This window comes from Blennius ocellaris (genome assembly GCF_963422515.1).
Source record: "Blennius ocellaris genome assembly, chromosome: 3".
Lineage (NCBI taxonomy): Eukaryota > Metazoa > Chordata > Actinopteri > Blenniiformes > Blenniidae > Blennius > Blennius ocellaris.
The window spans coordinates 7002849-7017291 of NC_137652.1; the positions used below are offsets into that span (position 1 = coordinate 7002849).

At 40.7% G+C, this 14443-nt stretch overlaps 1 protein-coding gene across 1 annotated transcript; it reads right to left on the minus strand.

Annotated features, from left to right (window-relative positions):
• Window positions 1-13584: 13584 nt before the first annotated feature.
• On the minus strand, window positions 13585-14350 carry dctpp1 (dCTP pyrophosphatase 1). Its single transcript, XM_080519936.1, has one exon. It carries the CDS (start codon window positions 14318-14320, stop codon window positions 13814-13816), a length of 507 nt encoding a protein of 168 aa, XP_080376062.1. The 5' UTR covers window positions 14321-14350; the 3' UTR covers window positions 13585-13813.
• Window positions 14351-14443: the final 93 nt, after the last annotated feature.

Genomic DNA, 14443 nt, shown 5'->3' on the forward strand with positions numbered 1-14443 from the left:
TTATTTAAGATGTTAAAACAAAAAATACCAACAACAGCTTCTCACCTGTCAACAACTGCTACTATGATGGATTAGAACTATATGATGACAATAATCATATCCACACACGGAATCAGCATTCACTAATGGATGGGAGTGTAACAGTAGCACAAAAAGCGAGGACTGGATTATAAAGGCAGAGGAGGAGATTCAGTTCATGTTGTCTCTGATAATCACGGTAAAACTACCAGGTGTAAAGTGATCACAGCAGGTGTAGTTGGTGACACTTTATATCATCAATCCACTTCCACTGGGATAATCAAAATGAAGATACCAAGTTGCTTTGCTGATCCTAACATCCAGGTGAGATTTATATATGGAGGTGGTGAAACTTAGGACGTAGTGAACGTGATAATTTACCAAAATATCAGACCTAATGATGCTAAATTAAATTGCCAAATGAAGTTAAAACAGTGAGGGTTGAAGGATAAATTTGTACATGATCCAACCAACTGTGATGAATGTGTTGAGAAAAAAATCCACAGATTTGAAAGATTTCCTGTACACTGGTATACAGACACACGTGGATGAGCAAATGAGTGGATAAAGCAGTACGAACAACACACACACGCACAGAGTAAAGAGGGGAGACCATCCAGGTGTTTCTGTCACCAGCCTGCCAACTCCTGGCAGAGCTTCAGAAGTTCAGATTTCCCTTCAACCACCACAACATTGAGACGCCAACCACTCGTCACCCAGGATACTGTTCCTGAGAGGCTACTGTGTTCCCTGAGCCAGAGAGGGTGCAAGGGGGGGAAAAGCTTTAAAGCATTACACACAAGTTACAAAGCAGCAACTCAAAGGAGATGTTCGACTCTGAATTTGTGAATCGCCGTATCTTAAAGGAGCGTGCCAAAGTTAGTGACTTTCTGCAAATATTTCAATTCATGCAAGTGTTAGTATTGATAAAAGAATCTAATTGGACAGGGAACATTTCATAAGGGTTTATCTATCGGCACAACAGCCCCGGGAGTCTCCCGTGTGTGTAATACTCCACATCATAGTTGCTTCAACAACACTTAATGACAGTGTTAATAAGGTAACTTAAAACTACTTACCACTTAAAACTATCTAATCAAAAGGCAGGACAACAGAAGATTTCACCAAGAGTGGTCGAGGAGGTAGCCATTTTGTTTCTATTACACCACATAACCTCTACAACATTTAAAAAAACACAACAACTTCTGCACCCCAACATTGGATGAAAACACTGTGTGTAAAGTTGAAGCAGGGATTGGCCGGTGTCATCTTGGCCCTAACAAATGTTGGCAGTTTGGTGCCATCTCTTCACAGCACCAGACCATCGACTTTTAGAGTTGGATAAGTCTACAAAGATTAAATGGTGACCTTTGATCCACTCAGACAAGTGATTTGCCCCCCTCTTCACTTCAAGACAACCTAAATTACTCCTCAGAAAGGCTGCATCGAAACAAAAGCAATGGGCAGTTTCCCAGGTCTCCTCTAGTTTTTAAAGAATGTTTTGATACGGTGTTGTTCAACATGTGTGAATCAGATTTTGAGAACCTCTGCCTTCTTTCTTTCTTTATTAACTTGGATGAGACAGTGCATATTAATGAGCATACAATCTCACGAGGAGATATATATATAACATATATTTTTTTTCCCTGTATATATCTTCCTGTATCATGTATATCTTCCTGTATCATGCAGCTCGAACTGATTGAAAGAAACCCTTCCAATAAAAGAAGGAGACTTATCTGTTCTGCAATAAATCACATGTTTCTTCTAATAAAAAAAATATGATTAAAATGGGAATCCTTTACAAACCGGCTATCCACATAGAAACATCAGTATAAAGTGACTTTCTCTCATAATATCAAATGACATCAGTGCCATTAATCATTACACTTTGTATGAAGTTCAATATGCAAAGCTGTTCCTGCAGCCTCAGCTATTAAAACCTTTTGACAGCTCAGGATCCTAACCAGTCATCAAGATATATTTCTTTTAAATGTACAACTCAGGTCAACTCTTTTGCCTTTTTTTTTGGGGGGGGGGGGGGGGGGGGGGGGGGGCATTTTCAAGACACTTGTGGAGTTTAACACAACATCCACAGAGTAAAGAATGCACTGACAGCACCAACCTGTTGGGAGCACATGGTCAGTGCAGCTTTGCTGCATTACACCAAACTTGTACTCTTCAATCACTGATTGAACCTGGTGACTTTCCTCTGGGTGAGTCACTGTTTATATTTTTATCTCTGAAGGAACCCCCATTGCCTCCCCCAGGTTGCTCCTCAGAAAGCCTCACACAGGAAGAGGAGAGAGAAAGGGCTCCTCCCTGTGGCGGGGCTCCAGAGGCCCGTCTCAAGGCAGTGGTGAAAGACTCCTCCATAGCAACAGTCCGACATAGCAACAGCCGATATAGCAATGAATGCCTTTCAGAGTGTATCTTGTTTGTTCAGTCCGTAGAAACAGTGGTCCTTGTGAGGGTGTATCATAAAAAGGCTGCATAGTATGATTCTCATGGTCACTTGTGGATAAAAAGTGACAGCAGACTGACAAAAGTATGATACTCCGTTCAACTCTATACTGTGAGATACAAGGTCGGCCGCTGATTTCTAATTCATGCTGGACATAGAGAAGAAAAGTGCCAGAAGGAGGAAATCTAGTCAGAGCAGGAGTAGCCAGCATGGAGTGTTCAAAGACTTAAGCTCTACGTTTGAATAACAACACCTCTTAGGCGCCTCTGGTAGAAATATCTCCACCAAGAATTTGTCACTCTCCATTTCAACTTTTCCCTCGTCATTTCCACACTCCATATGATGAATCATTCAGAGCGCCAAGCTCAAAATGAGACCAGACAGGACAGAAACTTGGCTCATTTTGAGCTTGCCGCAGTATGCCCAAGTCCAATTTCAGTCCAACAATGCAGCACTTTGATCAGTCTCTACGGCTGATTTAGGATGTCACTACTAACTGTCTGTCACTCCCACGCAGGCCCTTCAGGAGCGGTCGAGCCGAGCATGCTGAGATTGAGACATGCCAGGAAATCAGGAATAAGGGGGAGAGCGGACCACTGGCTAATCAAAAATGGATGTCAGGTCAAAATGTCTCTTGGCACCATGAGACACAGGTCATTTTGTAGCCCTGGAGTTGCTGGTGTAATATTAAAGAATAGTAACATCATATGCTTGTGCTTCTCTTCGTCTCTTCAGTCTCATTAGAAGAACAAAACAAGCTCTAAAATGCTCCTATACACAAGTATTGTCTGGGCGGATATCATAGCTCCAACATATATGATGATTCTGGTATAATATTACAAAATCCATAGTCAAAAATTACTTCAGTTTAATCTAAACATTTGACTTTTTCCTATATATTGTCATATAATATCAATCTAAAAATTGTTGAATGTTGTTCTATGTAAAGTCAACAGTATGTATGAGTAACAGTTTAGAGCAGGGCTGTCAATCGTGTGGCCCTGAGAGTCAAAACGGGCCCAGCCGAGGGTCCGATCCAGTCTGCAGGACGACTTCCTGATCAAAGTTTTTAAAAAAGCAACAATGTTTACTAAGAACTGTCAATGAAAATAACAGCTGTTCCCAATTTGTTCACTGAGGAGTGCATTGTTTTAGTAAGAGCAAAAGATCCAAGACCCAAAAATGAAAGTGAGCAGCAGAAGCTCACCATGCCTGTGAGAGATGAATGATGCCACTGTGATAACTCGTTCACCTCATGCCAGCGAGGTAGCTGTAGGATCCTTTTGGATCTTTTCAGATTTAAACAGAGTTACACAAATTTGGCTTCACAATCATCAGATTGTGAAGGTTTGGTGAATAAATGGAGAGGTGTTTTTTTTTTTTTTTAATGAACACTTATTGAGATTAAAATAAAGAGAACATTTTGAATTTTTGCCATTAAAGACTATCATTTAATATATTTGGCTGATGATAAAATTGACTGCATTTAATGTTTGAATTAAAATTACTTTAACACCTACTGAAATCTTGGTGGTCAAGAGAGAAGGCAGAAAGTCAATAACAAGGGTCGTGGTCTAAAGAGGAGAGCAAGCGTTCAGATTTCTATCAACAGACAGTTCAAAAGGTAGATTTTCTGATGGTGTTTTGCCATTAAAGATTACGGAATGGGAAATTTGCATATCTGAAATGTACATAGGGTGAACAGTACGTTTATCGAGCTTCTGTCCAGATAGGATCACTTCCTGGGGAGGGCCTTGTTGAATGTCAGCAGAGACAATGATAGCAATGATGAGCAATTAAAATCCTCAATCAGATAAGAATAGGTCAACACATCTCTCCCAAACACTCCAGCAAAAGGGTCTCTCTTACCTGATGAAACTTCTTTGGAATATCATCAATATCGAAATCAGCTCGCTCTATCTGTGACAGATGTCTCACTTCTTACATGTGATGTGTTGTCTCTGTATCACCGTGAATTAAATATGACTTTGTGATTTGCAAACCATTGCATCATGTTTTTATTTTTCGTTTTATAAATCGTCCCCACATTTTTGGGATGTTGGGTTTTGCCAGCACACAATGACAACAGGAACGAAACGCTCGTCAATGCATCCATGCATTAATGTCTACACCCGTGCCTGTGTGTTCAGACTAACTACAATAGAACACTTTGCATCTGACACCTTTTCCCAACAGTATGGCTTTTTAAATATACAATTGTGACAGTCGGCGCCTCTAAACATCCTTTAACTCCAAATTCAGTTTGATGCTCTTTACTCCACATGGAAAATTGTATAGTGTGAATTGTGCTCCATGTGAGTCGAACTGAGTCTTTTTAATGTTGCACGGCTCAATCAAAAGACAATCCTCCTGCCTCTCACTGTCACGTATTAGCTTTGTTGCTGTTGGCTCCCCGTGGCCATTATGTGAATGGGACCTGTGCCTGTTCTGTCACACTTTGATCATTCCTGCTATTAACCACTCGCCAGCCACATCTGCCAAATGTGGTCCACAATCATGGTTTCACACCTGCTCCTAATCACAATCTGAAGGATGTACAGGGCGAGCAAAGCCTCTTCAGGCAGATACAGGCTACTACTGCAGCTCTGCAGTAAAAGCTTTAAATCTTTGTAGAGCCAGTGCTCCTAATACTGTTGAGGCCGTGTCAAAGGGATTGAGAAGATTTTAAGTCCGCAGTTTAATGCAACTCTGCTTTTGTTGTTTGTTTGTTTTTTTCTTCTTTGTCCTTCTTACATAAACCTGCTGCTTTGCCTTTTTTTTTTGCTCCAGGTCTATCTGACACAAACAGAGGTAGGAGGATGTCAAAGGGATCAGAGATCTGAATGCTTCTGTCAGTCAAAATATCGCTGCACTGCCACGGGGAGCTCTCTGGGAATTCTTGGCCCAGCTGTAGACAAAAGCAGACAGATTTTCCATCATATGTTGTCTGATCGCTTCATCCATTCAGGAAACTGTTAGTGGTGTTTCAGAAATTTGATTTGGCTTCACTTTTCTCCTTGTTGCTAAGCCGACCGTATTCATGAATCTTTCACTGTCAGTGAGCAATCCAGAAGAACAGTGTAAAACATTCTTAATGGTACAATATTATATATTAAATTTTTTTTAATATAAAAACAATTGTCATGGTGTCTTCAAATTGATACCTGTATGTTGTGCTACAGGTGTCAGTACAAAAGTAACTCCAGTAGTCTTAAAAAATATTGCGTTCAGTGAGTCCATGCTCCAATAGGAAAAATAGTCAAATGACGAGTGAATACAAATAGTGATTGGAGTTCTTTTATACTGATTTAGCAGCCAAAGTGCTTTACATTGTTAGCCACATTAACCAATTCACACACCAATGGAAGCGTTCAATCCAATGTTCAAGGACACTTCAACTCTGTCAAGGCTGCCAAAACCAACTACCTCAACCCAGAGACCTTGTTACTCACATTGTACATACTAACATACAGCTTGAACTATATGTTGTATTAACTGTGAACATAAATCATACAAACTGAAATTGTTTGCATCACAAAGATGGAACTAAGCATGTCAACTTATAATCAGAGTATTGCTTGCTAATAACTCTTATATAAAGTTCTGCTTTAAAAGGAGCCCCACACCGGATTCGTCTTCAGTTCTGTTTTATGTTCTTTGCATTAAGAAAAAGAAAATCTCAACAATAGACTGTGCAAGTATATTAGCATAATAAAATAATGGAGTTAATGACTGTAAATAGCAGAAACAACCACCACTGGGTCTGCTGGATTACAAAGTATTTCACACTGAGAACCGGTGTAGGTATTCAGTTAATCATTTAAGCTGATGTGCATACAGATATTTTTTAATTAAATCAGATGTAGAAATTTTTTTTAAAAGGTATTGGGAAATTGAAAAGTATGTAAGAACTGGTTGGGGTCTTACAGCATCCCTATTCTCTTCATTGTGTTTGTTGGGTGGCAATTGTCCAGGCTGACAATGGCATAAAGTCTGTTGAAACAGCACATTGGCCACAGTGATTTTCACACCAAATTTGTACAATCACACATCGAAATCAACAGCATTAGCACATCAGTTTCACACTTCAGTAGCTGGCTCATTTCCCCTGCTTTCGTCGTACCCGATTCAAATAAACAGCAGGTTTTTTTTTTTTTTTTAACAACGCCCTCCACAGCAAATCCATCATGTCTGATGTGGTTCAAACATTTCAGTCCCTCTCGTTTGTTCCTCTCTTCATAAAAAAAAAAGCACCAGATTTCTCATTTGAATTGACTTCCAAACAACACAAGAAGCGCACCACAAGATAATAATTAATTTGTTATTGTGCAGAAAACTGGCCTGTGCTTGACACCCATTCATTTCGCCATCCGCTCAGAGATTCAGTTTCCCAGGGAGGTAATTTGTTAGCATCAAAATCTGCATGAACCACACAGAACAATAGCACTTATAAATAGGCAAGCACACTCAACAATAGGCTGGGGAAAACCACAGGCAGTGAAACAGAGCTGTGTGGATCACAGGAGCAACACACAGCTAGAAGCTATGATTAAACTGGAAAACACTTAAAATAAACATTGCATAAATATAATTAGAAATAAACTCGTGGACAATAGATAAGGATAAAGAGTGTGTCTCTTCACCTCGAGCTGTTGTGTTAGTAAATAAATACAGAGTTTGTTTGGTGTCTGAAACTGACCTCCACCTTTCCCTGCGAGCATACCTCACGCTCAGCACAGAGGAGATTGGGAAGTGACGATGATAAACTCCTCCATGGAGGAATCAAAGCCCAAAGGTGGGTCCCGAGGTGGAGCCGAGGTTTACAAACTGCTGCACAAGCATGCAGAGGGCCGACGTGATGTCTGCAGAGGAGGCCGAGCTCCTGCTGCTTTATCGCCAACAATGCACCTCTGACCATCAGCAATGATAAATTAGCTGTGGAGCTGTGAAAAACACGTGACTGTATCTGTACAATGAAGCACAGTCTCCCAGGCTGGGGCAGGTAGATCCCTCACATTATGTGCCATTTTCAACAGCTCAAGATGAGTTATAAACTGACGTATAAACTGAAGCAAGAGTGAAAACCCTGGAAAAACACATTTGCTGTTTATTTTGTTAATATTAATATGCAATAAAGCCCGCGTTTATGTACACCTCATCAATTCATATAATTCTCTAAAAATAAATGCAAAGTCTTCCTATATTGTGGGACACCATCCATGTTGTACTGTATGTATGTAACACAGCACTATTGATCAGAGCCATGTTTCTATTGAATTGTGAGTCACAGAGTGCAAAGCCTTTATACAACATTTGGCAACGTTACAAAATCACGATGGGGTGCCAAATATGTGAGTAAAACAGCACACAACAACACAGAAACATACAGTCCTGCACCAGCATCCGAGCAGCATTAACAAAATGAGTATAAGGAACACACCGACCGTAATTGAAAGCAACTAAATCATACTTGATCATAACGCTAATGTTGCATGGTCAGCAGCAACAAGTCAGTGTGTTGTAATCAGACAACAGATCATTGGAAGCTGTGAAACAGGTTTTATCTTCAAACATGTTTCATCCTATCCTGCAATCAACTGAAACAGATGCTATTCCAGTTTAAGCACTGTACTATATTAGGACATGTTTACACGTGCCCAGGTTTTTACAACAACTGATATTTCCCGACATTTACAAAATCCATATTCACCGGGTTCAGAGCTACTATGAGCATGCCAAACCACAACGTCATGAATGGTGATGTAAATATCAGCCTACTCCCCTTTAGATGCAGATGGAGACACAGAGTTTTTCTAAATAGCCACTGTGGCTGGAGTTTTCAGGAATCATCATTTGTGGTGAGTCGTAGCTGCGTTTATGTGTAAATGTACGGCCCAAACTCAGAGGAATAGCACAGTTTTTTTAAATACTCAAGTGCGTGTAAACGTGGCCTGAGATAGACGAAATTTTCATTTCCAAACAGAGAGGATGCTTGACTTGATTTCGAGATACCAAAATAACAAATTCACTTAAAGATGCCTCATCATTTTAACTTGGAAAACATATGCCTCCTTCAGTTGTATCACAAAATATTTTTCTTGTGCCTGTGGCAAGGAGCAAAGATTACTATTCCTTTGGGCCGCGTTTTTTAAAATTATTTTTTTTCCGCTTCCACTGCTTTTTTGGTGTGTGACTAGTCCCACACCAGTGGGAGCAGGTGCATGCAAAGCACGTCAAAACATGTGGAAAATTCAGAAATGGTGTGTTCTGACTGTTGTTACGATTCGGTTAACCAATTTCGAAAGAAAATCGGGAAAAACTGCGAAAAAAATTTCCCATTTACAGTGGATGGGAACCGAGTGAAAAGCATACACATACGTTCACTCATTCCACCTTGCTGAGTCGGAGGGATTGTACAGATTGAATAACATTTGGATTAGTGCTGCTTGGTAGTAGCTCTTCAGGAGCCTAGGAGGTCCGGCCCTGCCTTTGTTTTTCAGTCTTCTGTACCTGATCCTCGGTCTCCGCTCCTGCCAGATATATCTGGATAGAATGTCATCCCATTCCATGAATTCCTTTTCTTTTACCTCCACCAGCAGAGTGTGGAACAGGTACAGACGCCTCGGCAGCACGTTCATTTGAATCAGGTCCCCTCTTTGTGCAATACTTGTATAAGATATCAGATTCCATCTGTTGATATTTGTTTTATTAATTCAGGAGAGCAATGGGTCATAATTGATGGATTTCAATCCAAAGATAAATGTACTTTATTTTTGTGTTCCATTCAGCTCTGTTGTCTGAGAGCATGTTATTGTAATCTGCAGTTTTCACCATCTGGAGAGGGAATTCAAACAGCAGGCGGCTAAAGTCCTGAGGATGTTGAAGATGCCCTTCATGTTGGGTCTTTTCTGAGGGTCTTTCAAGCAGGATGCAACAAGCTTTGTAACTGTGACTTTCAGCAGAGTCATAGTTGGACACACCCAGCTCATCAGCGAGAACCTTGAAAATTCCCTTTTCCACTTTCTTCAGAGTTTTTGAGGAGAGCCGAAGTCTTTGCTCCTCCACCTCTGACCATATCTCTTATAACGGTTTCTTATGACAGCCAGTCCTGTGTGGCATTGTCCGCCGATTGTAAGTCGGCCTTCTTGAACGTTTGTGTGACCAGAGCGTTAACTCGTAAAAACATGGATACCTTCACCGTGTCAACTGTTGCTCTTTTGTGTGCAAGGGGTAGGAGTAAATAAGCTTTGGGTTCGTCCTACTCCTTTTCGGATATGGTTGGCCATTATTTATTTAATTACTTATTTTTGGGCATAGGTTATGCTTATTTGTTTGAAGTTACTCAACATAATTTATCACAAAAATCTTTCTTCAGTGATCAACGGTACTCAAGTATCTTATAATGTGGCACCTCTTTTGTACAGGAGGGGGGAAAAAAACAAATCGCTACCTATTTTTCTGGTCTTACTGGAAAAATGAAAAAATATATACAAATGAGCTCCATAACTTGTTAATCAGAGTAGTTTATAGTAGAGTAGCAAATAATGCATTTGAAACACTGCTGAAAAACAGCACCTTGGGCAGATTAGAGGCAACTCTGCTCTGACTTCTCAATTTTTGGACGATTATATTATCTCTGACTATTTGTGATGCACAAATATGGGGACTGAGAATTACATTGCACACTCCAATATTACTGTATTGTTCTGTGCGAAGCACAAGTCGATTGAAATACAGTTTTGACATTTTTCAAAGCAATAAAAATGGACGTTTCCATGAATTTATGAAATGACTTGGTACAATGTGTAAACGTCCCGTGCACTTTTTGTGTTCACATAATTTACAGGAAATGTAATATAGGGCTTCACGTGGTCACTCTACATAAGTGTCTATGTCTCCATACCCCTAAAGCTATAAATGTTCAAGTTGGATTTTCTATTAGAAAAAAAATACATTTCAAAAATTACACACATAATAAAACCAAAACAAAAGTGTTGTATTTTAATTTTCTAAAGCCTTGAGAAGAAACATTTTTTAATTCCAGAGATTATTTTAGTTATTTTTCGATTTTTTTTTGTGATGATTGTGGAGGAGAGAATAACAGTTCACCTTTTTTCACTGAAACAAAGATTTCATTTTGCGTTCTCCTTATAGGTAAAAATCTCATCATGAGCCTGCTGTTACCCAGTCAAGTTCAAACTGGGGCCAAAATGAGCCTTCTCCATTATTTTATTGCCCTGTTTGACGGTGCCTGATGCATTCTTTAAAAAGTCAATTTCCACAACTTTATGTGCCGCTGGACAAGTAACTTTACTCGACAGTTGTTTTATGGCCAAGGACAGCATCGCTCGTCACTGTGGGCATGTGGGCCGGTGGGAGGGAAAGCAGACCGTGTTGGAAAAAAGCCTAGAAACAATCAGTCAAACAATAGCTGTGATTTCTACTTTACGCTAAACAGAAGGCGGATCAGCGTGGGGAAAATTTTTTTATCAAAAATGTGAGAAATAATTCAGATCTTGTATCATGTGGAATTCCTAATCCGGCCGCTCAGTTACATGGCAAGTCACTATAAACTCCTCACTGGGCAGGATGCAGTGTCCAAGATAATGACTGACAAACACTACACACTTAGTTCATTCACTCATTTAATTTCTCAAAACTCAAAAATACATTGAAGTTGAAAATGTGTTTGAAAAGGAGCAGGAGTAATTAAAAGTTTATTAAATCCTACCCCGTCTCCAGTCAATCTATTTGCAATGCTTTTTTTTTTTTTTGCACTGTGAATGAAACTGCACCTCAAACTCAACAGTTGTGTTTGACTGGAAAGGGCATCTGTAAAGTGGACCCCGACAAGACTTCTGCTGGCTTCGTTTGCTGCTCATCTCTATTAAAATTTGCTTTATTTACACATTTATGTCTCATTACATCATTTATCTGCATGCCAATACGTGCATACAGGTCTAGAGCAGCAGCAGCTCCCTCATGCCTGAACAGCAAATACCTTTTCGAAGAAAGGTCACTAAAGCATCGCGGTTAATAAGACACTCAATTGTTCAAAAATGCATGGGCAAATGGAGGAGTGCACAGTGTGTAATAGCATAGGCTTTGACCTTTTGACTTCAGGCATGAGTAGTAATGACTGGATATAATTAGGGTAAGAATAAGCGATGTCTCACCTTATAGGGAAATACATTTGCTTTACACATGACATGTTTTCATTCTATGATTTGTAATTTTTATCAGAAACATTTCTTAAAGTCGAAGCTTGGAAGAAAAAAAAGAAGTAATCTAACTTGTGTAAAGATCTTTTTTTTTTTCTTTTTCAGAACAGCAGTGTGGCAGAATTATGATGTGGGAGCCTTGCTACCTGCCTGCCAGACATCAACACGCTGAATACCGAGATAAGCACAAAGTGTCCTGATTACCGGTAGAGCACGTCGTGTTGCAATAGGGCTCACAGTACAATGCCCAATTCTGCTGTAACTGATGGTTGTGGACAGAGCGCTGCAGAAAATTAACACTTTTATATTGCAGATAAGACTATGTGCCAATGCTTGATTAACACATGTATGACAGACAGTGGTTATCCTGCGTCATCGGATCCAGACTGAAACGCCAGTAAATGAGCTCAGAAATAGCATAAAAAGATGTAAACATGTATTACATCACCAGTGGAAAAGGAAGCAATTTGCACCACCAAGAGTTTGGATACACACCAAGGAAAATTGACAATTGCTCATTCTTAAGGTTGAAGCTGTGTCACAGCTTCCTTAGTAAAAAGCCGTTTACTTTGAAGTCAGACTGGCCGCGTACGACAGAAGTATCTTCGTGATGTTCTTCCTCTCAGCCTGACGATGACTCATACTTCCGGGTGAATACTAGGATACACCGCCGAAGGTGATGTTTGTGTCTCGAAACACATCAAATGAGAAATCTGCCAGACACACGCTCCACTGTCGTACACTGAAAGTGCCTCGCTTTGCACACACAAATGAGTTTTAAATCGCTACAGGCAGGCATATATGGTGGCAGATACTGCTCACTATCACATTTGCTTTTCACCCACTAATTCCTGTAGTAAATCCTGCCAGCTTGAAAAAGATCATTCAGCTGAACGACTGCATCATGTGGAGGTAGAGCCGCGCAGCCGCCGATCACAACTTTGTCTGTCTGATCCCTGGCTTTAAACTGAAGCAGGGGGTGATTAACAGACACGATTACAAACACATACGGCAGTCTGCCACTCATAAAAGGAGACAGCAAGTGACTACATGATTTCAATAATCTATGCAGCTTCTATATGGCTTCATCCTATTTACGGGCCTGACACAACAACTTAAGATTTTCATCAAAAATTATATTGGATTAACTGAACTACAACAGTTTAAAAAGGTGGATTTAATGATAAACGTGTGTCAGATAAATAGTGTATTGATGGCAAACAGATTGATTAAATGTACAACCTATGGCATTCAAGCTGCTGGACTTGGGATATATTTTGGTGGAACATTATCATTCATATCATATGTGATGCTGAAGGACGCAACTTCAATGGGGAAAGCCTGAACATATCAAAGTTTAAAGGACTTTAAACAAATGCAGAGTAAAAAAACAGCCCTTGTCTTATGATCTCCAAAATAATTTCCTAAGGACTTTTTAGTTATACAACACAAATCAACAGAAACCCTCACACTGTAGCCACAATTATTTTTTTATATTGTCAGAACATGGATATAGCTGCTTATCCTCATCACAGAATAACATCCTGTTCTGTAAGCAATCTGTTCAAATCGTCTTTAAAAAGAAAGTAAATAAAGCAATCAGGTGTTTGTTTATAAGCCACTTTTACTTGAGGAAAAAAAAATGTAACAGATGTTATGAAAGCAAAACATCCATATCTGGTACAGCTGAGGATCATTTCTAAACAAAACAAAAAAAAACAAACCAAGTAATACACATGTGCTTCTTTGTAGCTGTATTTCCCATGCCAGTGCAAGTCAAACTAAAATGCTCCATTTTGAATATTTTAAACACGATCTTCACTGAAGGCGATTCACAAGAGGGACATTTTCTATTTAAAATGTATCTCACATGGACTCAGACTCAAAAAAAAAGAAAAAAAGATGGATTTAAACGTTTTAAAACCCAGAGAGTGGCGTTGCATAGGCTACTTTCCCAGAAGACACACCGCTTTTAAGAATGTCAATGTCAGTGAAACGTGAACGCAGTTTGAAGCCTGGGAGTGAAACGTTCGCCAGGTGAAAGTTCCAGGTAAAGAAACACAGCAGCTCCAGCACGGATCGCAACCTTCGTCTCCTCGTCGACACCAGCTCAGTCCTTGTACTCCGTGTACTTCTTGGCCGACCCATGCACCTTGCTGGCGGGGTATTTCAATCTGTTCAGGGCCATTTTCCGCAGCACGGCTTGCGGCAGATCGACGCGGCACTTCTCCGCGAGCTCCACAAGGTAGATGAGCACGTCGCTCAGCTCGTGCGCCAGCTGCTCGCGCTCGGACTCTGTCCAGGTCGGCAGGCCCTCGGCCACCTCGCCCCGCCACTGGAACAGCTCCGACACCTCTCCCACCTCGCCCACCATGGCCAGCAGCAGGTTGCGGGGCTGGTGGAACTGGTTCCAGTCCCTCTCGTCTGTGAACTCGGCCTGCAGGCGCCGAATATCCTCGATGGTGGGCTGAGGGCTGAAGGTGAACCTCTGCGGCTGGGACGTCCCCGCCGCAGCATTCCCCACGGATGAGTGTGATTTGGGAGAATCCTCACTGTTTCCGTTCGTAGACACGTCTTCTTTCACCCCGCATGCAGCGTTTCCATTCGTTGCCATCATGGTGAGAAAACGGTGAGCGTGAAACACGTTTTAAATGGTGTAAACAACCGGCTTCCCCGCGACATGTGAAGAAGTCCCGCCAGTTGTTAAACAGGAAATTACGTCGCTGGAACCGGAACTCGG

Coding starts and splice junctions, on each gene's coding strand:
- dctpp1 (XM_080519936.1), bottom strand. CDS start 14,320: ATGATGGCAACGAATGGAAACGCTGCATGCGGGGTGAAAGAAGACGTG.